Source organism: Sorex fumeus, unplaced genomic scaffold (genome assembly GCF_029834395.1).
Source record: "Sorex fumeus unplaced genomic scaffold, SorFum_2.1 ptg000039l, whole genome shotgun sequence".
Classification (NCBI taxonomy): Eukaryota; Metazoa; Chordata; class Mammalia; order Eulipotyphla; family Soricidae; genus Sorex; species Sorex fumeus.
The window spans coordinates 2999298-3024384 of NW_026606096.1; the positions used below are offsets into that span (position 1 = coordinate 2999298).

General features: G+C 43.0%; 1 protein-coding gene across 2 annotated transcripts in view; it reads left to right on the forward strand.

The window, feature by feature from the left end:
* The first annotated feature begins 4397 nt into the window (after positions 1-4397).
* NUCKS1 (nuclear casein kinase and cyclin dependent kinase substrate 1) overlaps positions 4398-25087 on the forward strand; it is a 39900-nt gene continuing 19210 nt past the window's right edge. Inside the window, exons 1-2 of one of the 2 annotated variants that reach the window (XM_056118895.1) lie at positions 4398-4637; positions 24070-24119. In XM_056118895.1, coding sequence (XP_055974870.1) covers positions 4621-4637; positions 24070-24119 — 67 coding nt within the window. In that variant the 5' untranslated portion in view covers positions 4398-4620. The remainder of the gene's footprint in view (positions 4638-24069; positions 24120-25087) is intronic. The other variant, XM_056118894.1, reaches the window with a different exon arrangement.

The window sequence follows — 25087 nt, forward strand, 5'->3', positions numbered from 1 at the left end:
GTTCAAATTAGAAACCCAAGAATGGCTCACTGTAAAAAGCACTTGCTGTGTGTTAAATACTTAGTGGGCCCAGCAGCTCTGCGGTTGGAATCTGGCTGCTTACAACAGTGAGAATCAGGGCAGATGATGTGTGCAAGCACCACAGTTCGTGTGTGTGTGTGTGTGTGTGTGTGTGTGTGTGTGTGTGTGTGTGTGTGTATCCTTCTTCTTCCCTCTGCAGCTTCTGGGGTTGCAGAAAGACTAATCGGGGACGCAGATCTTTTCTGTTCCACTCTTCTAGAAATAGTAGGAAAGAAAATCAGTTGGTTGGAGGGAGTAGTTTTTATGAAAGAAAGAAAGAAAGAAAGAAAGAAAGAAAGAAAGAAAGAAAGAAAGAAAGAAAGAAAGAAAGAAGGAAAGAAAGAAGAATCTTTCTGTAATTTCCTAGAGACACAATCTATGGAGAGGCACTTTTTTGTGTGCTTGTGGTCCACTGAAACAGCATCTGTCTGTAGACCTGTTTGACTGACTTTCATGAGATCACAGAATTGGAAATACTCAGGAAAGTTTTATAAAGCTTCTAGTTGTTCTATAACCTAGCTCCTTAAACTGGATCACAGTGTAAAAATTTGGCAACAGTAAGAGGTTTCTGAACACAATGAATCTAGCAATGCTTGCCCATTCCTCTGGTGAAAAAGGATAGTGAGTTGGAATAGTTTAATAAGCCCTGTTCTATAACATGGGCTTAAAGAAAACGGATCTTGCTAGGGTTCTGGAAGAATCATCCAGGGAGATGGTACAAAGGGTGGGAGTGCATGTTTTGCATGAAGGATTCCTGTAGACCCTGAACCAATCAACCCAAATTCTTAGGCCAACTAGGACCAGAGAGATAGTACAGGGCATAAGGCACTTGCCTTGATCTGGTTCCATCTCTGGCACTACATAAGGTTCCCAAGGCAATGCCAACAGCAACTCCTGGACACAGAGACAGGAGTAAACCCGGAGCACCATCTGGGGTGGCCCCAAAGCTGGTGAAAAAATTAAATAAAGGTAAATTCGAAGTTTGAGCCTCTTGTGGGGGATCACACCTGGCAGTGTTCAGGGCCCACAAATGGCTCTGTGCTCAATGGGACATATTTGGCAGTGCCAGAGTTCAAACCAGGGTCATGGTCACAGTCACAAATACAAGCTTGGTGAGCAACTTAACCTTCGTACTATCTCTCTGATCCTAGGAATTTGGGTCTCAAGTTTTCCCATTCTTGTAAGATATTGCCTTTTGAAATACGGAGTGAAAAAAATCAAAGAAAGATGTGAGCTGAAGCTGAAGGAGAGGTGAGGTTGGCGCGGACCCTTGGAAGAAGGAAGTCCCATTAATCCATCCTTATGGCCTTGAACTATATCCAGCAAAGGCAAGAAAAAGAAGATCTACTTTGGGTCTTCCACCTCCTTCAACATATTAACTACGGCCAGTTCCTTTTACTACCTAAGACATGAGAAATATGAATTTCTTTACCTCCTTGCAACATACCATATTGTGATGTTTGCCAAAATATGAGCACTGACCTAAATAAACAGCCTCCAACAAGGTGGCTCATGATTACTGCACTACCTCAGCCTCTGCACCAGGATATACAAAGTTGTTCATAATTTTTAGTCATATAATATTCCAATCTCATCATTTCATCATGCACTGGGATTTTGTTTGCTTGGTTAATTTCGGAGCCACACCCAGCAATGTTCAGAGGTCATTTCTGGCTGTGTTCAGGAATCAGTCCTGGCAGTGTTCAGGGGACCATATGGGATGCTGGGGCTCAAACCTGGGTCAGCCGCATGCAAGGCTAACACCCTACCTTCTGTACTATCTTTCCAACCCTCGCACAGTAATATGACAGTAGCACTATAGCACTGTCCTCCTGTTGTTCATCAATTTGCTCGAGCAGGCACCAGTAACATCTCCACTGTGAGACTTGTTACTGTTTTTGGCGTATCGAATACATCAAGGGGAGCTTGCCAGGCTCTGCTGTGCAGGCAGGATACTCTTGGTAGCTTGCCGGGCTCTCCGAGAAGGATGGAGGAATCAAACCCGGGTTGGCTGCGTGCAAGGCAAATGCCTTACCCGCTGTGCTATTGCTCCGACCCATGACATAATATGAATAATATGAATTATTCTTGAATATAAAAGTGATATATGAGTACAATCAAATATTATCTAGTCTTTATAATGTTACATTAGTGTTTGCTTGTTTGGGGGTCACCCCAGAGCTCCAGGCTGCTCCCAGCCTTGTGTTAGGATTACTGCTAGTGATACTCAGAGGCCCATGTGGTATCAGGAATTGAATCCAGGCCTTCACATATGCAAGGCAAGTGCGCTGCTACTGAACTACATCCCTGACCTACTGTGCAGCAATATTTGGTACATGCAAATAAAGTACAAATACTGTATGATTCCACTCATGTAGTTCCTATACTAGTTAAGTTCATTATGTCAGACAGTAAGTTATGATGGTTTCCAGGGGGTGGAGTGAGAAGCACTGAGAGTTAGGGTTCAACGGGTTCAGAATTTCAATTCAGAAAATGAAAAGGTTTTGGGGGCCGGAGCAATAGTACAGCGGGTAGGTCGGCATGTGGCCGACCCGAGTTCAATCCCCGGCATCCCATATGCTCTCCCCAGCACTTCAGGGAGTAATTCCTAAGTGCAGAGCCAGGAGGAACCCCTGAGCATTGTTGGGTGTGACCCAAAAAGAAAAAAAAAAAGAAAATGAAAAGGTTTTGGAGATGAATGGTGGCTACATATTGCTACTGAGCTGCACATCTAAAAGTGAAAAAATAATACATTTTATACTATATCTCTTTGGCAGGGGTGGGGGGTGGGGGAGAGTTACTTCTGTGCAGTTTTCAAGGCTCACTCCCAGTGGTACCCAGGGACACCATTCTTTTTTTTTTTTTAGGGACACCATTCTTGATCCTGATTATACTCCATCCTGCTGTGTGGTGCAAAGCATGCCCTTTGAGCCAGATCCGCCACCCATGTTATGCATTCCTTTACTTCAAATAGAAGGTGTGTGTGTGTGTGTCTGTCTGTCTGTCTGTATGTGTGTGGTGTTTAGGGGGGAGAGGTGGGTTTTGGGGTGGAAAGAGTAGAGTGTTTGGAAGAGGTAAAAGATAACTTATTTAATGGTTCACTGCTGAACTATGCTATTTTCCTTTCCGGGAGAAGCCAGACTGACTTTCAGAGGCAGACAGTGATGAGTTTGTTTGTCTATGTAGTGTATCTTCAGTTGGTTATTAACTGGCTGCCTAGGGCAGGGACTGAAGTCTATTTTTACTATCATCAGGTAAACGTACTCACAGGGATTCTCTGAAAGTTTTAGGCGTCCCCCCAAATTTAAAGAGAACGGTTTAAATTTTGAGGATTTAAAGAGAATGATCTGTCACCCTTGGTTATCTGATTCTGAAGTCTTAAGGCAGCCCCACAATCCTGACTCAGGGATCAGGCCCGTTATACAGCACTTACTGAGATGACTGTTATATAGCGCTTACCGAGGCTTTTCATACTTCACTCACTTAATACTAATTAATACCCTCTATGAAGTAGACACTGTCATTCCCCATTTTGCATGAGAGAAAATAAAGGCAAACGGATACATTTACACAACTATTAAATGATGGATCCGAGATAGAAACGGAAACCTCTGAGATCCCGGAGCTCCTGGTCCAGATCATTAGGGTCCCGACTCTCCCTGAAACAGTGCAGTGTGGGTTTGAGTTTGCAATGATCCTGAAGCAGATCTCAAGGTCCAGAGGGGAGAACGGAAACAGAAAGTGAAGTTATTCCTTGATTATGGGCTTGCCACCGCTCCTCCCGCAGCAAAACTGGGATCCGGAGGGTTAACACTGAAGCCAGGGGAAGAGGCTTGTGGGCTTAAGGTCAAATTTTTTGAAACTATGTAATTTCCCTCCAATTCTGCAGCAGCCACTTGGTGACGAATCAGCCGCTTAAGCCCACGGGCTCGGCGATTTAGTGGAATCTCTAGACCATCGAGGCAGGCGACGTGACCTACCGTTAAACTAACCCTAAACAGCCTCGAATCCTATAGGAATCATTTTCCAAGGCATTCCACGGGGGCGACGCCAGGCGAATCAGCAACTCCGGAGTGGCTACCAGGGGGCGGAGTGGAAAGCGAGCAGCGACCATTTTTGTTTTGCGGCCGTGCGCTCTCAAATCATCTTGACTAATTGGACCCCACGGAGGAGGCGGAGCCTATCAGAGAGCGGGGCGGGGCTTGGGCGACGTGATGATTCAAACGGACTAATGAGTTCGGCGCATCTGGCACCGGCCGCCAATGACAGGGCGTATCGGGGCGGAGCCCGCAAGCAACAGTGTGTTCGGTTGTCCCGCGGCTTTGGCGCATTTTCGGCTGGTTTGATTCATCCATTTTGAAGAGACGGGGGAACGGGGGGCTCGTCGGATCCAGGGGCCCTGAACCAGGGAGCGGCGGAGTCCGAGGAGCCTGCAGCTCGGGGTTCGGCGGCAGCGGCCTCGTCGGCCGAAGTTGGGGGGGGGTGGGGCGCCGAGCGCGCGGGGGTGGGGGGGGGTCCTGGTCTCTGGCTTCTCGACTCGGTCCTGTTTCGACGGCGAACATGTCTCGGCCTGTCAGGTCAGTGCGGAGTCCGAGGCCTGGAGCGGGCTGGAGGAGGGGGGTGGGGTGGGGTGGGGTGGCGGTGAGGGTGAGTGGCGGAGAAACGGCGCGGGGCGTTGGGGGTGGGGGGCACACCCGCAGCCCCGGAGTCGGCGTTCGGGGCCGGCCCGCGCGGCCTCCTCCCCTGCGGGGCCCGCGCGCGCGCGCCCTTGAGCGCGGGGGGGCCTGGGTGGCGGCCGCGCGCCGCTGCAGGGCCGCCCGGCGGCCTCCCCCACCCGCCGCACTGGAGCGGGCGGGGTGTTGGTGCGCCGCCCGCGGCGGGGTGGGGGCGTGAAGCCGCGTCCCCCCGCCCCCCCCAGCCCGCCCCCACCCCCACCCCCACTCCCGCCAGGCCCCTCCTCCCGGGAGCGCGCCCCCTCGGAGCGTGCCGGGAGCCCGGCGCCCGCCCCGGGGACGCGGCTCCCACCTTACGTGCGGAAGGGCGGGCACGTCCGTGCCCCTGCCCCGCTCTGCCGGCGCGGGGTGCGGGGCTCCGCTCGCCCCGACGCACGCGGGAGTTCCCGGCTCGGGGGCGGGGCTGGCCGGCGGCCCCGCCCCCCGGGGGCGGGCCCCGCGCCGCGCTCTCGGCTCGGGCCCGACTGACTGAGGAGAGACTCGGCGACGGGGCCCTGGAGCGATCGGGGAGCGGGGGAGGGCGCGAGGGTGTAGCCGCCCGCGTCGCTGCGCGGGCCGCGGCCTTCCTCGGGGATTGGCCGTGCCCGGAGAGGGAGAGGTGTGTGTGTGTGTGTATGCATGTATGCATACGCGCGAGCGGCGCCACCCAAACCCCCGTGCACACGGCCCGGGACGCTTTTGTCACCTCCACCCACCCCCCCTCCGCCACACACTCACACTCACACTCCCCCTCTCTCCCCCGAACAACTTTCACAATCCAGGGCGCGACCGGGGTTCGGAGCCTCGCAGCAAGTTGGCGGCCGCCGGGCTCGCCCACGCGTGCTCCCGCTTTTGTGTGGCGCGTGGGCCGGTCAGTGGCGCCGGGCATCGCCGTCCTTGCTTGACCGCGCGGGCGCGGCGTGCAGAGGGGGCGTGGGGGAGGGTTGGGTGGCGAGGGCCACAGCAGTTGTTGCCCCCGCCCCACCCTCCCTCCCTCTCCGCCCACACACACCACCCTTCTTCATTCCAAGTTGTGGGAAGACCGTAAGTGTTTGATCGCCCCGGGGGGAGTTTCGTTCCACCCGGTTCTGGTCCTGCCTCGATTGCCGCGCCCCCTCCTCCGGCCCGGCCGTCCCGCATCCTCTCCAACTCACTCCCCCGGGAAGACCCGCCGGCGAGTGCGGCCCGGAGTCCGCCTAGATAGTTGAGAGCAGAGAGAGAGAGAAATAGCCCGGTGTCGGTTTAAATAGACAATTGTATAATAAAAGAATTATCTGGATTGGATCGTCTTGTCTTCTGAAAGGAAATAAAGTACTTTTTTAAACTTTCACTAGGTTTTTTTTTTTTTAATGATCTTGCTGTTGTGACGTATTCAAACTCATCTGCCAGAATTTGTGTTCCCAGATTGGAATACGGGAGCTTGAAATTTTAATTTCACCAGCGGGGAATCCAGCATACGAAGTGCATTGTATCCGGGTTGTTTTGTTTGATTTTGAGCCCTTGGGATTTACACATTCTTGCTCAGTATTTGTTAAAAATTTCAACTGTGTTTATCTGCTCCTAGGTGGAGAATGAAGTGAATTTACCTTGGGCCTTGGGGGTGGGGGATCATTAATTTCAAAGTAACTTGGTTTCTGATTATATTTTAGTGATAAAGTTTGTATCTCCTTTCAAAAGTCTCTAATATTCTCCATGACCAATAATAAAGCAGAAAGAATTAAACTTGAGTTTGGTGGTCTGTTAAATTTTGCAATAAAAGTCCTGTTTTAGGAAAGTGCTTCTGTTTCAAGGTGGAACTGAAGAATCTATGTACTTTAGCATATTAAGCAGAAAGACTAATAATAGACATTGATCGGCATGGAAGAATGGTTGGCCTTGTTTAACAACCCCCCCCCCCAGCATGGAAAAAAAAGATATAGGTTCATCTTTCACCGTATACTTCTGCCCCAGGCCTGTATATAAAGCCTATATTTCTTAGGCTTTCACTTTTACTATATTACTCATTTTTATAGTATTAGACATTTTTAAAAGATGGAGAGTTTTACTAGTGGCCCTCAACACCACTTTCGAATGGAGGGAATTAAGTGGTCAGCCACAGCAGAGCTGTTAATAGCCCTTTCACAGTCCAGGATCTTGCCCTCTTTACATTGCACAGTATTTACCTCAGTGAACACAAGCCCTCATATTTTAGTTAATTATAGCAGCCCGTCAAGCTAGAAAGACTTAGACAATCCACTTTACAAGTACCTTAGGAAGACCTCAATCACTGTTCACAAACCAGTAGATGCCAAAATTGGCAAAGAATCTGTCTAGTCTAAATTTCTGTTCTGTCTCCCCACATTTCACCTCCCTTCCCACATTATCACTTTACCACTTCATCTTCAGCCTTCTAAGTGTTGAAGGTTAGTGTATGCTACTTTAACTTTTCAAGGTGCTTTAGGACTTTAATCATTGTAAGGAAGGAAAATGCTATTGTGGAGGTTCAGTAAAAATTCTCTGATTTATTGACCTCATACTAAAATCCAGATTTCTTGAAATTAAGTTTAGATTCTCTTTCCTTATGATCAAAGTCAGATCAATAGATTACTTACATCTTTGTAATAGAAGTACTTTATGTCATCTGAGTACTTTTAGATTGTAGGGAATCTTGAAATATAAGTCTTAGGCTTTAAAAAATTCTTGGTCATCTTTATAATTTCGTGGAGAGCCAGCAGTTTTCCAAGCTTTCAGGTTGCTCGCTTTCAAAGAAGTTGGTTAGAATGCATCTAGGTTTTAAAATTGGATATTTACTCTTACCAAAAGATTAGTTTCAAAAAGTTAAAGGGAACATTTGGAAACCTGACATTTCAGGGTATTTGGGGATTTTTGATACCACTTATGCCCAGGAAGATTGATGCACCCTATCTGAGCTGGAGAGAGGTTGATGACCTAAGCTGGTGCTTTGTATGCTCCTGGCCCAGGTTTGATCCCTGGTACCTTGGAGCACCCCTGAGAATGATTTGTAAACATTCCCAGGTATGACCTCACAACCAACAGAAACTTCACATCCTAGTAAATGTGATTGTAGTTGATGCTGTTTTCTTTTCTTTGCTCCCAGGTTGTGTGTAGTGCAATTTTATTAAGCTTGGGTCTGTACACTATTACATCATCACGGATGTGGCGGCCTGGCCACACCCTGCAATGCTCAGGGCTACTCCAGACTTGCTTATCGCAGGACTGCTCCTGATGGTGCTTGGGGGAAGGGGGATAAGGACCAAATGGTTTGAGGATTGAACCCAGACCTCTAGCATACAAAGCTTCTGCACTAGCTGAGTTACCTCCCCAACCTCCAAGTAGTATCACTTTCCTCTAAAAAGACAAGCTCTTATATAGGTTTTACATACAAAGATAATTCACATTCTGCAAGGTCAGAGTAGAAGAGGGATTAATAACATTTTCCCAACATGCATGCCTATATTTAATTAAGATTAAAATTTTAGTAAGATAACGTGTGGTTTTGGTAAATTTACCAAATGAGCATTTATTGTGAATAAAATCTTAGGCACTCTACCAGAGGCTTTCACTTTATCTTGTTTTATCCTGTCACAGTCCTGCCCTTTAGGATCTTTTTTTCTCTCCCCCTTACACCTTATATAAACACTGGTATACAAAGTTCTTCGTGACAATTTGGTACAGACATTCAGTATACCAACACAAATTCCACCACCATTGCACCTTCCCACTACCATTATCTCAAATTTTCCTAACCACCCCTTAAGCCTTCCCTCTCCCCCACTCCATACCAGGCCCTCAATAATTTATATTGTGTGTTATAGTGTGCTAAAAGAATGATCAAAAAATACTTCCTCAGAATAAAGTTAGTGAATATTGTATTTCACCATGGAGCCATTAAGCCCTTATATAAGAGATTATTAAAATGTTGTTAAAGGTTAAGCCTTCTGTGTTGATATTTTGTTCATTGAGATTGGATGCCATCTATATTATATCCCATCCAAGGTTAGTGTATGGCTCCTGGCTTATCAGAGTTAGAGGTGTCACTCCAGAAGACTAAAATTTTTTATGAGGTGATACAGCTGGAGTTAAATTTTTAACTGGGTGGCATTTTGGGACATGTGTGTGACTCCAGGGCTTCTGGAAGTACAGGAAGATGAAGGAGGTAGCCCATCCTTGACTCTGAGAGCCTGGAGATTTCAGTCACAAAACCCACATACCTGAGTTTTTCAACAGATTAATTTCTTGATGAGGCTGGTCCCCAGCAGAGTTTTGCTAGGAGTATGGCGGTTATTGTGGAGTGTGGAGGTTTTCGGCTGCTGGTGCTCTGTTTGGGTGGGTGCTGGGTACCTGGGATGACTCAGCCTTGTGCAGGGTCCGGGAGAATCTGCTTGTTGATTTCTCTCAAGATTGTTTTTTATGAGTCTCTGGATAATGGCCAGTGAAAAAAAGCCAGTGTAGGATTTTTTTTTTTAATTTTTTTTTGCTTTTTGGGTCACACCCGGCAATGCTCAGGGGTTACTCCTGACTCATGCACTCAGGAATTACTCCTGGCGGTGCTCGGGGGACCATATGGGATGCTGGGAATCGAACCTGGGTCAGCCATGTTGGCTGCGTGCAAGGCAAACGCCCTACCTGCTGTGCTATCGCTCCAGCCCCAGTGTAGGATTTTTTTAAATCCCCGTGTCATACAATCTTAAAAGAATATGTTACTGAATGTCATAAAACCTTCAGTATCAAAGCAGAACCATTTGAACACAAATGTTTGAACAGTCTTTTTTCCCCTAGTAAGTTGGCATGAAGATAGTCAAGTGATTTTTTTTATTAAAACTCAAATGATGGGTAAATTCTATATAGGTTTGTTAATTTTTAGCTATCTTTAGAAAACATTTTAGGAAAATCATTACCTAAATGTTTTAAGTGGGAATACTTATTTAGCTCAGTATTTTAATAATTTTCAGAGATTCTTTATAAATTGAGTATTTTTATTATTTCTATGTATTACTATTATTATGCAATGCCAGCACTGAGTCTAGGACCTCACCCTGTAAGCTCTATCGCTGAGGTGCTTCATTAGGAGTATTTTTTTAGGGGAGGGATATAGCTAAGTGGTAGAGAGCACTTACCTTGCATGTTTGAGGACCTGGGTTTAATTCTTTGGACTACAAAAACAAACTAGATCTTCAGGGATGAAGCCATCAAACAGTGGGTAGGGCATTTACCGTGCATGTGACCGACACATATTCAATCCTCAGCATCCCATATGGTCCCCCAAGCACCATCAGTAGTAATTCCTGAGTACAGAGCCAGGAGTAATTCCTGGGCATTGCTGGGTATGGCCCCCAAACAAACAAAAGTAACTATTAAGAGGTAATCTATTTAGAGATTAGTTTACATAGTCATCAGGATTATTGAAATCAAAGGATTTGAAGTAGAAATGTAAAGTGAATTTAGACTGATTTCTATCTTATTCTTTCATTTGCAACACAAATTTCCAAAATCTTTAGATTAAAACTATTGAGACCTGATGTATTTGAGAGTTCACACTTTTCAATTTCAAAATTTAAAATAGGTAGTAGGCTGCCTATACTGTATACTATTATGTAATCCCCCTTGAATCTGAAAGGTACCATAATCAGACACATCTCTATTAACACTAAGAATTGTTTGCACCAAAATAAACACCAAACTAAAAAAACAAACCGTTAGTGTCTAAGGGTCCAGTTAGGTTTTAACATCAAAAAGTTCTGTTCAATCTTATTTTTCAGAGCATTTATTTTTAAGTTGTGGGCCTTTAACAAGTCTTCTTTTCCACTCTTCAGTTTTAGAAAATGTAAAACCATTTCAAAACTCAATGAAACTAATTTTTAAGCAACTACTTGAAATAACTCAGCATGCAAGGTATACATTATTTCTGTTTCACTTCTGAGGCCTGGATAAATTAAGGAACTGGCCCAGTTCACTTAACTATTAAAAAGTGAATCAGGAATTCACATCTTAAGTATGGCTAATCTAAAGCCAGTGTACTCTTTACTGTGGGTCACATTGCCTCAGGGTGTTACTCTTAAAGTAGTAGCCTTTTATTTTTGCTGTTAACATGTTAATAATTAGAATTTTATGGGGAAGACCAACTTTGAGGAAAGAACACATTTGCATAATGAAAAACACCTGCATTACTTGGAGTCCATGGAATGTTTCTTGGAATGATTTTGTAGGGAAAACATGTAAATTTAGAGAAGTGGCGTTTCTGGAGCGTTTGCTTTGCACAGTGTCAACCCGGGTATTCTATCCCCAGTGGTCCAGATGGTTCCCCGAGCTCACCAAGAGTAACACCTTGAGCATCACAAGGTGTGGTCCCTTCCCGTCCCAAAGTAAAAGGCATTTTACATTTTATTATATACAAGCATTTTCTTCTTATGACTAAAATGAATGAATCCCAAAGTCCTTTAAAGTATATTACAAAAAAGTTTCATTTTACATCTATAGATTTAAAAATTCATGTCAACTAAATATAACGTATTAGAATATCTATGTCAGGATTTGTCTCAGGAACACAATAATGCTATCATTACATTCATCTAAAGAAAGTCTTAAGAGAATCATCACATTTGCAGTGTGTAGGGCGCTTGCCTTCCAATAGGCTGACCCGGGTTCGGGTCCCCTGAATCCCATATGGTCTCCTGAGCATCACCAGGAATGGTCCCTGAGTGCAGAGCCAGGAGAAAACGCTGAGCATCACTCAGTGTGCAACACTCCCCCCAATATAATTAAAAATTTAAATGAATTTAATTTGGTAAAAGCTGTAAATTAAGGTAACTGATTGTTCTACCTTTTAAAACCCATTATCAGTGAACCTTGGAGAACATAATATGGAGATGCAGAAGAAACCCTGGGTGTTAAGATACCTGGAGTTAATCCCCTGCCTAGATTTATATAGTGAATATGTTGAGTTATGAAGTATTGATCATGCTGTTAAGTTTGTTTCTATTTTCTTTTTTTTCAATTTTGGTCCACTTAGCAATGATGGGGACTCTCTCAGAGCATTAAGCCTGGGCTCCCCCCTGCTGTTTCAGCCCTTTGAGCCATCTTCCTGGCTCTCTGCATTTTAAAATAATAGCTGTAAAAATAGAAATAAATGTTACTTTCCTACTCTAGATTATGAAGGATTGTTGAGGATTGTTTCTAGGATTGTTGAGGTAGCATTAGCATTTAAGACTTAGGCACAATATGAAAATGTGTCCAACAAGAGTAAACTGACTTAGCTGGGATCACTTTCCCCCCTTTTTTTGTCTCTGTCCCCCCCCCCCCACCTTTCTCCCTTGCAAATGAACTACTTTTAGGAAGTGGAATTGTTAGAGAATTACACTCACAGTTTAAAATAGCATCTGAAAAATAAAATAGCAACTGTCCTAAATAACCATAATTATAGGTATAAAATACCGTATGTGGCCAAACCACAGGTTGCCAAGAGTGTTCTAACTGGGTATAATATATTTTCATGTGTTCCTTTGTGCTTGTTGTTGTTGTTGTTTGTTTTGGGCCACACCTGGCAGTGCTTAAGGGACCATATTGGGGTGCCCAGGATTGAATCTGGTTCAGGCGCATGAAAGGCAAGCACCCTATGTGCTGCACCGTCACTGTGGCCCCTTTTGGTGTTTAATGTTTGCCTGTTTGGGGAAGGTGGGTGTGTTGCAGTACCCTGGCTATTCCTGGCTCTGTGCTCAGAAGTGACCCCCTGATGGTACTTGGGGCATCCATACATGGTTCTGAGGATCAAATGGGCCAGCGGCATTCTCTGCTGCATGTCTAATATCTGAATCCTCTGACCTGGTGAATGCAGGTCCACTTTAAGGCCTGATATAGGTGGTTTTTGTTTTTGTTTTTTGTTTTTAGTGTTTGAGTTACACCTGGCAATTCTCAGGGGTACTTCTGGCTTTGCACTCAGGAATCACTGCTGTTGCTCTGGGACCATATGGGATCCCGCGAGTGGCGAACCACTTGCAAGTCAAGCACCCGACCTCCTGTACTATCCCACCAACCCTGATGTACATTTCTTTACACATAGTACTGCTTTGATTGGAGCCTATCAAAATGAGTACTTTATTTAAATTTCACCTAAAGGGCTAGAATAATGCATAGTACAGGGGTTAAGGTGTTGTAGTGTACAGGGATTAAGATACTGTGGTTAATGTTAGTCACATGCTTGTAGTGTGTAGGGGTTAAGGAACTGTGGTTAAGGTTTGGGGTTAGTGTCATGCTTATTAGTATACCAGGGTTAGGGTACTATGGTTAGTGTACTGAGATTAGTGGCATGCTTGTTGTGTATTTGGGTTAAGATACTGGGGTTAGTGTACCGGGTTAAGATACTGGGGTTAGTGTACTGGGGTTAGTGTCATGCTGGTCTTGCCTGCCACTTACACCAGTTAGATCATCAGCATTGCATGATTCCCAGGCACCATAGGGTGAGACCCAAAAAGTGGGGGGTTGGGAATGTGTCTGACATAAGCTTTTATTTAAGCTTTAGCCAATAAGTTTACCCAATTATTAAATATTTGCATGTGAGAAAATATTTGCATATGAATAATTTGAGACACAGGAAGAGTTAAGTGTCCTATGTTGTTGTTGTTGTTGTTGTTGTTGTTGTTGTTGTTTTTAAGTTATAGTATTTGGCGGTGGGGCCACATCTTAATGTGTGCGTATTCCTGGTGGTGCTCTGGGAACCATATTCTAGCACATAGTAACTACTGTTATTGCTACAACTAGATAGAATTGGTAATCAGCAGATTTCAGCGCTGAAAATTATTACTGGTTTTTCCTTAGAATAGATTTATCTTTGAAGACAATAAAACTTTCTTCTTCCTAGGACTTTTAATTATTCCAGTGCTTGTGCCAGGAATCATATAGGCCCTCACAAAAGGCAAGGCATGTGCTCTCATTCTGCTACCTCCCCAGCTCTGCAGGGATATAAGTAGGGTATAAATTTAGTAGGGTATAAGTTCAGGGTAAGAACGTATTAGATTTTAAAATACGATGGCTCCAGTACACTTTTATCTGCTCTACCTTTGAGCTACACAACCTACCCTTTTCTTCTTATATATAGTTCCATCGCTTCTTTTGTTTGGGGGCCATTGACTGTGCCTGGGTTTTGTTCCCGGTGGTACTGTGGGGCCCCATGCAGTGCCAGGGCTGGAACCATGTCAGCTGTATGCAAGGCAAGGACCTTAACCGCTGATCTATCTTTATGATCATAATGCCATCTTTGTTTAAAGAAGTGTTTGCCAGTTTAAGTCCTTATCCCGTTGAAGTTTGGAGACCCTGGGAAGTGGAGGTTAGGACGTGTGTCATGTTAAAGCATGTACCTCATATATATGAGCTGAATTTGATCCCTCCCGTCACACATAGACAAATGGGAAGAGGGGTGGAGAGAGTACAGGGGTAAAGGCATCTTCCTTGCACCGTGGGAATGGCCAACCCTCATAAATTCCCAGCAGCATCAAATCTGGCTCAAACACTGAAACACTTCCTGGTGTGCCTCCCCCATACAGCGAAAAATAAATAGGAAGAAATTTACTCATTTGTGTCTAAAAAAACAAAATTACTGCTCACCCTTTTTAAGATGTTTCAGGTTAAGAAAAATATTTTACTTTGTAGTTTGTTTCACATAATAATGCAAATAATTTAAACACATTTTAAGAACTTACTGTGTTGTTTGGGTGTATTTTTCTCTGATACTTGCTATTTTCCAAAAACTGCTGATTATGTATCAATTGATTTCAGAACCCAGTAGTGACTTGTACATATAAATTGAAAAACATTGTTTCACAGGATTTTATTAATTTGATAAGTTTTACCAAAGGATCTGAGATGTTTACCACCTCAGTAATTAGAGAAGAGCTCTGCAGAGTACTGCATTTTGGAAATGCATGTTTCGAATATACTTTTAAGTGCCTATTAAGGGACTTGTTAAGTGGTCCTTGGATTTGGCTTGGAAGTTAAACTTCTTCACCTGTAGCTTGCTTGTCGTCATTCTTTAGAGTTAGTTCATGGAGTCTTAATTATTTTCTTATCAGTAAAGTTCTATGGGTTAGATCAGATCATCTAAAAAGTATGGTAATTTCCATGCTTCGAATTGTTATCCTTGCCTTTAGAATATTGGGGGTGGGGGTGTATCTTTGTTGGGGGCCATACCCTGTGGTGGTCAGGGCTTAAACTTCAAGCATGTGTCAGGGATTGAACCTGGGTAGGCCATGTGCAAGGAAGCACCTTTACTGCTGTACTCTCACTGGCCCTCAGAATATTGATTATAACATACTTGAGATTTTGATTATAACATACTTGAGATTTCACTGTTTTGATCTTAGTAGCTGCTAAAAAGAAAGCCTTTTAGGGGAGACTTGCTAGTATTTATTAGAAAGAAGTTGATGATTGGAGTGTAATTAAAAGATTATTGCTTCTAATGCTGCTCCATGGAGTGACCTGAAGAGTATCATGCTGAGTAAAGTTAAGAGGAAGAGAGACCAGACAGAATGACCTCTCATGTGGTGGAATAATGAATACCCAAAGACAGTGGGAACAAAGAACATGAGAACTGGTATTCTGTAGGATACATGCCACATGAGGGGGTTGGGGGAAAGGACAGGGAGAAGGTAACAACTAGTGGGGGAAGTGTTGACTGGGAGGAGGACGTATTGCTGAAAGGTGGTAGAATCTTAGGTTTGAAACCCTATCAGCAACAGTACTGTATGTAAACCACAGTGCAAAACTTAGTTTTTTTTAAAAAAGCACCTCTGGTAGAAGCAGATTGGTGAAGGGATACAAATATGGGGGTAGGGCCGGGGATGAAGGGAAGTGGACACTGGCGAAGGGATCGTGTCCAAACATTGTATGCCTGTAACCCAATCATGAATAATTTCATAATTTCACAGTGACTCAAAAAAAACAAAATTAGGGGCTGGAGCAATAGCACAGCGGATAGGGCTTTTTCCTTGCACATGGCTGACACAAGTTCAATTCCCAGCATCCCATATGGCCCCCCCGAGCACCGCTGGGAGTAATTCCTGAGTGCATGAGCCAGGAGTAACCCCTGTGCATCGCTGGGTGTGACTCAAAAAGAAAAAAAAAATATTGCTTCTAAATTACTGCTTAAGTTATTGGTGTTCATTGCCCCAAACATTTTGGTGTTAACCTAGTTTCTTACTTTACCTTTCGTTTTTGTGCTTGAAATAACAAATAGGGTATTTTCTCAAAGCTCTCTGATGATTTTTCAAGAATTATTTCATTGTGACCTAAGAAACTTTTTGGGGGGTTGGAGGGTGATGCCAGGGATGGAGTCCACGATCTTAGATATATAAGGCAGGTGCTTTCCTACTGAGCTACGTCACTGTTATTCTATATAGGAACGGGGAGTTTGGACCACACATGACAGTGCTCAGGGCTTACTCCTTGCTCTATACTCAGGGATCAAACTGGGCTGGGGTTAGATGTGTGCAGATGCCTTCATCCCTGTACTATATCATTTCAGACCTAAGACATTTAAAAATTGGTTTATTCATCATACCTCAGTGATTTTTGGATACAAATTTGAGTATTTGTGTATTGTGTTCAAGCTTGCAGTGGTATTGAGGTGGAACAAGTAAGTGCTTACAAGTAGTAACTGCTGCCAATTATTACATGGTATCAGACACTTCACAGTCTTGAGAGATAGGTGTTATTTCTATGAACAGAAGAGGAAACTGAAGTTCAGCAAGGGGAAGTAATTGGCTCAGTCGAGGACATAGTAAGAGTAAGTAAGAGTAAGGACATAGTAAGAGGACATAGCAAAGCCACAGTTTAAAACAAATTTTTAAAATCTGGGTTTGGGTTTTTTGTTTGTTTGTTTGTTTTGTTGGGGGGAGGTCACACATGGTGCTCTGGCACTACTCCAGACTGTGTTAGAAGGTTGTCCTGGCATTCTGGGGGTCCGGGGGAGGGGGAAGGATGGGGACCACACTGTTGGGGCAGTGAAACCAACAGCCACAGCATGCAAGGCCTGTTGAGCTATCCCGTCCTCAAAATCCATGTTTTTAACCTATATGCTGTGTTGAAATTTTCTGCTGTTCTCTCACTGATGCTCATTTTACACTGAAGGTTTGGTTTAGCTTTGACATTTAAGTAATGGCGTTTTGAGGCAGTAAGAATGGTAGTGAAAACTTTCTGTGCCCTTAAAGCTTAAATATTGCTTGTCTTTCTTTATATCCTAGTATATCTTCTTTTTTTTTTCTTTTTTGGGTCACACCCGTGGATGCACAGGGGTTACTCCTGGCTCATGCACTCAGGAATTAACTCCTGGCAGTGCTCGGGGGACCATATGGGATGCTGGGAATCGAACCCGGGTCGGCTGCATGCAAGGCAAACTCCCTACCCGCTGTGCTATCACTCCAGCCCTCCTAGTATATCTTCTTAATTCCAAATTTATAAAAAAATTATTTTAACCTTAATGTGTAAGTTAAATCTCCAATAGGAATAGGATGTGGTTTTGAAAAAGTTTTTTTGAAAAGCAAAAAAAGGAAGCAAATCACATTATGTCATCAAAATATGAGCTATTGTGTGTGCTTATCACAGATATTTTTAAATTTACATTATTCTTTCCCGCTTTTTTGGATGGAGTGGGGATGGCATGAGCCACAGTTGTGCTCAGGGCTTACTCCTGGCTCTGTGCTGCAGATCATTCCTGGCAGTGCGTGGGGACATACTGATGCAGGGGCTCACAAGCACCCTGTCCACTGTGCTCTTAGGCCCTCTCTTTATTCTTGGTGTTTAGAGGGAGGTTTTTGTTTCATTTTTGTGTCTTCCAGCAGTGCTCAGGGCACCAGGTGGGTGTTGGGATTCTAAGAGCAGGGTTTATACCCAGATTTCCCTGTGCAAAGCATGAGCTCTGCCCATTGAGCTATCTCTGCAGCCGCATGAATGCATTTTTCTCCCCAAATTTTTATAGTTTTTATTTTCTTTACCTTACTCAGGGGCTGGAGCGAGAGCAAAGCAGGTAGAGCGTTTGCCTTGCATGCAGCCGATTCGAGTTTGATTTCTCATCCCCTCTCAGAGAGGCTGGCAAGCTACCAAGAGTATCTAGCCCACATGGCAAAGCCTCGCAAGCTACCCATGATGTAGTCGATATGCCAAAAACAGTAACAACAAGTCTCACAGTTAGTTGTGAGATGTTACTGGTGCCCGCTTGAGCAAATCAATGAACAATGGGAGGACAGTGCTACAGTGCTACCTTACTCAGACTTCAAATATGTTGTTGAAAGCTAATGGTGAGAAAACACCATTGTTTTACTCCATGTCTCATAAGAAAAATTTCTAGGTTCTCACTGTTGCAGTTTTTTATGGTTTTCTATAGTCTTTGTGTTTTGTTTTTGGTTTGTTTGTTTGTTTGTTTGTTTGCAGCTAAAAAAATCTCGGGGGCTGGAGCAATAATACAGCAGGTAGGGCATTTGCCTTGCACACTGCCGATCCGGGTTTGATTCCCAGCATCCCATATGGTCCCCCAAGCACTGCCAGGAGTAATTCCTGAGTGCAGAGCCAGGAGTTAGCCCTGTGCAATGCCAGGTGTGACCCAAAAAGAAAAAAAAATCTCTTAAGGTTTATAATAGGTTTATAAAATCATAGTTTATAATACTATTGGCATTTATAGTTGCAGGACTACTAAACTAATTCTTCCAACAGTGTTTCAAGATCCTCCAGCATTACCTCCGGGATCCTTCCCCCTCCCCCCTCTCCTGTAACCACCTCAGTTCCTAATTCTTTCGATCATGTCTCAAGATTTGTTTGCATTGGGAATTGTTTGCAGATGCTGAGCTCATTGATTCATCAAACACGCTTGGGTGTTCAGAATAAAGGAGAAAGAGCGCCTACCTCAGGAAATTGCATTTAATAGAGAACACAGAATTCTTAGTAGATTACGTAGTGTCATGAAAGGTTTGAAGAGGTTCTATCCAGTATAAGTGGGAATGATTTGAACAACATTCTCTAGGTCTTTCCTAGCACTAAGAACCTCTTTACCAAGCGGTAAGAAACTTTATAGGTTACCTACCTGATGGCCATTTGGAGAAATTAACTCATAAAAGACTTGAAAGTTTAAAAACATAGCATTTATGTATCACTTCTTACTTTTATATGTTCCAAAAATGTGATATGAGATTCCTCTCAGAAGCTCAGATTATGAAGAAAACATGACTTAGTGATGCTATAAGGGAAGAGGTGTCGTGTGGGCGGCCCTAAAATTTCCTACACTGTTGGCTATCTCTTTACTCCATACATAATTGAATATATCTACCATATACTAAGCATTTGCTTACACCGCTATGTCCGCTATTACTCTACTTACTCTGTACCCCTTATCCAGCACAATGCCTGTACAAAAACACCAGATACTTAATTGAAGGAAAAAGCTTTGTGTAGTTGATGAAACCGTCCTTTTTATTATGACTTAGATTAAAATTTTATTTACATTAAGATTTAATATGATATAATAACTTGTTAAGTAACAAGACATCTGTGCATTTGTTAAGTAACTTAGAATGAGGAACTAAACCTAAAAAAACTGGAGCCAGAGTAATACAGTACATAGAGTAGGGAGGGCACTTGTCTTGCATGTAACTGACCCAGGTTTGATCCCAGGCATCCCTTTACACTGCCCAGAGCCCCACCAGGAGTAAGCCCTGACCGCAGAGCCAGGTTTAGTAAGCCCTGAGCACAGTCAGGTGTGGCCCCCCCAAAATAGAAGGAAATAAAGATATTAAGTTATTTGCTTAAAAGCTCTAAAACTGAAACCCAAGATTCTTGCTAACAAAGATTCTGTACTTTTCACAATGTAATAATTACTTTCATGAATGTTTCTGGCAGTTGACAGAAGCGAGTAACCATCATTAACAAACTGTTAGACAGTTCTGTATTGAACCCATACTTTAATGTGGTCGTCAGAGCTAAGCAAATACATTTACTTTGTTTGCTTTATAAAACCCAACTAATGTTTCCCTTTTGCAAGGTAAAATCCCAACTTAATCCATTGTTCTCCTGTTGCGGGGAGGGGGTACATGCAAAGTGGAAGATTTAACTTGGGGCCTTATAAATGTGCATTCTAGCCCTTTGAGCTACCATTGCTCTTTAGTTATGGTTCTAGTTACCATCCCTTATATATTCTCATCTGAAACCCAGACATTGTACCAACATTTTCATTGTCGTCACACCAACATGGGTAAGATGTGATTATTACACATGTCATTCCCGGTCTTATACAATTAATTACTAGGATCTAAGAAATGTTATTTTTAGGTAATGATATTTGGGGATTTGGAGGGTTGGTGGTTTAGAGATAGAGCCTGAGGATGGCAGAGCTGATTGAGTCTGTTGGTGCTTGGGGCCGCACGGAGCATGTCGTGCTCTGGTGTGTGCTCAGTTTCCAGCATTTGGAAAGCCAGACTGCTGAGCTGTCTTCCCTAGCCTGGGAAAGAGATTTAAAACTTACTCTTATTTATTGTTTATTTGGTTGGTTTCAGGGCCACACCCGGCAGTTCTTGGGGCTTACTCTGGGTTCTGTGCTCATGAATCACTCCTGGTAGTGCTTGGGGGACTATATAGGGTTCCAGTCAATCAAACTCTTAGGTTGGTCATCTGCAAATAAAGTACCCTGTTTGCTGTACTGTCCCTCTGGCCCCATAAAACCTTATTTTCAAAAGAAAATTCACGATGATCCAATAATAATTAAAAATAAAAACAACAACAACAACAACAAAAACTTATTTTCTTAGGGGGATAGCTCAAAGGACTGTATACTTGCTTTCCACATAGGAAGACTTGGTTCAATCCTTAGCACTGCATGGTTTCTGAGCATTGTGCTAGGAGCAGCCTCAGAGCACCACCAGGTATGGCCTGTAAACCAAAAAATAATACAAGCCTTATTTTGTTGGGTATTTTTGGGGGGAGGGTATTTTTTCTTTTTAGGCCACACCCCTTGATACCCAGGGCTTACTCCTGGCTTCTGTGCCCCGGGTCACCCCTGGGAGCCCCATATAAATAGCTGTGTGCAAGGCAAACACCCTAACTGCTACACTGTTGCTCGGGCTGCAAAATAAGCCTGTTCCAATATTTTCGTAACTTTCCTTGGCTCCTTGTTTTATTTCCCTTCATCATAAAATGAACAGGAATGTTACCGTTACATTAAGAGTATATAAATAAATAAACTTTTATTGAAAATAACAATTTTGCTAGCACATAGCAGGCAAGTGATTACTAACCCTCTTGAAGTAGTTTTGGAAGGAAAACTATTTTGTTTTTAAATTATGTTGACCATCAGCCGTTTTTTTAGTGTAAAGTTCGGTAGTGGTAAATGCATCGACATTGTTCACCATCAATCTTCGGAACTGTTTCTCTTTGCAAAACTTAAACTATACAGGGGCTGGAGAGATAGCACAGCGGGTAGGGCGTTTGCCTTGCACGCGGCCGACCCGGGTTCGATTCCCTGCATCCCGTATGGTCCCCTGACCACCGCTAGGAGTAACTCCTGAGTGCAGAGCCAGGAGTAACCCCTGTGCATCGCCGGGTGTGACCAAAAAAGAAAAAAAAATTTTTTTAAATTTTAAAAAACTTTAACTATACATACTAACTTCTCAACCACTAGAAGATAACATCATTCTACTTTTTGTCAGATGAATTTGACTACTTTAAGAATGTCATAAATGAAATTAATAATGCTATGTTTTAAATTTCCTAGTAAATTTTAGGTAATAGTTGTACCTTGGCTCTATAAGTCAATTTTATATAATAAAACAGTTGGATGTAACAACACTATATATATGTTTTTTCTTGTTTTTTGTCTTGATTCATTGAAGCAAAGTGAGAAAAACCATATTGGTGGACCAAAGAAAATCAAGACAGTATTCATTAAGAGCCTTCATTTTTGTCTCAAAGGCAAGGGTAGTTATTCTTTTCCAACATCTAGCCCCAAAGATGTTGTTGGTGGGCCAAGGGTATGGTTCAGTGGTAAAGCAAATCTTGGAATTGTTCTCAGTACCTGCAAAAGACTTTTTTTTTATTCAGAATCCATCCTGTCCCATAAAATTTGACATTTTATAAAAGGACCTGTGCTTGCTTTCTGTCCCTGATGTTTCGGGTAGATAGGGATGTAGTTCAGTGGTTAAGGACTTAACTCACATGTGGATAGCACTGGGTTCAGTTCCTAGCACAACCTAAAAATAAATTCCCACACTGTAAAATGAGAAATAATACTTTTTTTTCAAATTCACATATAGTTATGAAATGGGAAAAGAGGACTTAAAATATTTTTGGATTTTAAAAGTGCATTACTGACTGCACTCATTTGTGGAATATAAAGTAAGAGAATGGGAGACTAACACCCAAGGATAGTAGAGATAAGGGCCAGGAGGATACCTCATGGCTTGGAAGCTGGCCTCATATGCTGGGGGTAAAGGCAGCTGGATAGAGAAGGGACCACTAAGTGAATTATGCTTGGAGGGCTCGCTCAGGATGGGCGATGCGTGCTGAAACTAGACTGTAAGACCAAACATGATCATGATGGCCACTTACTACCTATATTGCAAACTGTAACACCCAAAAGGAGAGAGAGAGAGAGAGAGAGAGAGAGAGAGAGAGAGAGAGAGAGAGAGAGAGAGAGAGAAAGCGCAAAAGGGAATGTGCCTGCCACAGAGGCGGGGCGGGGAGGGTGGGGGGGTGGGGTTGGATACTGGGACCATTGGTGGTGGAGAATGGGCATTGATGGAAGGATGGGTACTAGATTATTGTATGACTGAAACATAATCATGAAAGTTTGTAAGTCTAACTATCTCAGGGTGATTCATTGTATATAAATATAAAAATACAGCTTCACTCAAAAATTAGATAAAAATAAATAAGTGCATTATCTGAAAGGAAGTACTTGAAATAATTTAATGAAATTAAGTAGAAATATAAATTTATAAGGCTTTCCTATTATTTTTGCATGCCCTTTATTTGTAGTGCTGGCCAATTACAGACCCTTTATCTATTTATTTTTTAGCTTTTTGGGTCACACCTGGCAATGCTCAGGGTTACTCCTGGCTCTGCACTCAAGTATTCCTCCTGGCTGTGCTTGGAGAACCATATGGGATGCTGGCAATCGAATCCTGGTCGGTCGCATGCAAGGCAAATGCCCTGTCCGCTGTGCTATCACTCTAGCCCCCAATTACAGACCCTTTAATAGAAGAATCTTTTGAATAGATCAGTTTAAGTTTTTTTTCCTTCTAAGTACAACTTTAACTTGGCACCGTTGTTTGTGTATATAATTATTTAAAAATCACTTTTCTCATTGGTTAAGGGTTTTTGGCATTTTGGTGATGGTGAAGGTAAGGTGAATTTTTATACCAAAAACATTAATATTAGCACTATTATAACCTTGATACCTCAATAATAAATATTTTGAGGGGGTGTCAAGAGCTAGTACAGGAATTAAGACTCTTGCCTTGCATCCCACTGACTCTGGTTTGAATACCTGACTAGCACCATATATGGTTCCCTGAGAACTGCCAGGGCATCAGTCCTGAGTCTGCTGGCCATAAAACAAAGCCAAATAAAAATTAATGTGTGTGGAGTGGAGGGGAGCCAGAGAGGGTTGGAACAATAGCACACCGGGTAGGGCATTTACCTTGCAAGCGGCCCACACGGCCAACACAAGTTCGATTCCTCTGCCCCTCTTGGAGAGCCCAGCAAGCTACCAAGAGTTATCTCATCTGCATGGCAAAGCCTAGCAAGCTACCCGTGACGTATTCAATATGCCAAACACAATAACAAGTCTCATGGAGATGTTCCTGGGCCCGCTCAAGCAAATCGATAACGGGAAGACAGTGCTACGGTGCTGAATTAAGGAATTGACCTTGTGTTTTAGGTCACTTTGCCTTAATAAGTAAGAATCTATTTGTCAGGTATAGGAGTGAGACTAACATTTGCAATTCTTATTTGTACATATTATACAAATCTCTGAATAGTCATAGTTTGACTTGTTTTACATATATATGCTGGGAAAATAGTTATTTTGTGGGAAAGAATAGCACTTGAACTATCACTGTAACATGAGAACTATGCTTTCAAATACTTTTGGCTGAAGCATCACTTTCCTGTAAAAAAAAAATGTGAGCTATATTGGTTGAGTTGGAGGAACCTATCGAAAAATGATTTTTGGAGAGTTAATTCTGTTTATCAAAATAAATGTACGTTCTCATATTTTAGAAAAGCCCAACATTTCTCTGATCTTAACTAGCATCTCTTCTTTTTACAGAAATAGGAAGGTCGTTGATTATTCACAGTTTCAGGAATCGGATGATGCTGGTACGTTTTGTGATTTCAATAAACTGTAAGTTGGGTGGGTGGGGGGAAATTGCTGGCATATGTAATTTTCTCTGCAAGGTGTCAAACCCATAGCTACATCCCTAGTCCCCTATCTTGCTTTTGATTTTTTTTTTTTTGAGTACAGAGCAGTGTTTATGCCAGGAATTAAACCTAGGGCTCCTGGATGTAAATACAGTATGCACGCACTTTTGCCCTTTGAACTCAGCCCTGAAATTTAAATTTATGGTGCCAGGGATCGAACCCAGGGACCCACACATACAAGGCGAAACTGCTGTGAGCTACATACATTCTCAGTCTCATGTTGGGGGGGTGGTTTGTTTGGTTTTGTTTGGGGGCCACACTTGTGGATGCTCAGGTGCTCGGGGACCATGTGGCGTGCTGGGGATTAAACTCGGTCAGCCACATGCAAGGCAAGCACTCTACCTACTGTACTTACTATCTTTTTGACGCTCGGCCCAGTCATAAGTTTTGTTTGGGTTATAGTAGCCTGTACTCAGGGACTGTTCCCGTTCTGTGCTCTAGGTTACTTTTTTTTTTTAATGTATAGATTTTTGAATAATTAAATTATGGACTAAAGTGAATTTTAAGTTTTCCTTAGTAAGTTATTGATAATAAACAATGCTCAGGCTTTACTACTGACTCTGTGCTCAAGGTCACTCCCTCACTTCTGGTGATACTTAGAGAACCATATGCAGTATCAAATACTGAATCAGCAATGTGAACTATCTGACTGTATTTAAGATTTTTGCATAAGAAAATAATGAAGATGAGAATATTTCTATGAAGCAACTTTGATTTGTGATCTTATTTATCATAGTTGAGTAATCATCTTAATTCTTAGTCTTAGCCATACTCAGCTCATTCTTTGCATGTAGGAGCCCTAAGTTGGATCCACGGGGTCCCCAGAGCATCACGAGGAGCAATACCCAAACACAGAACTGGGAGTA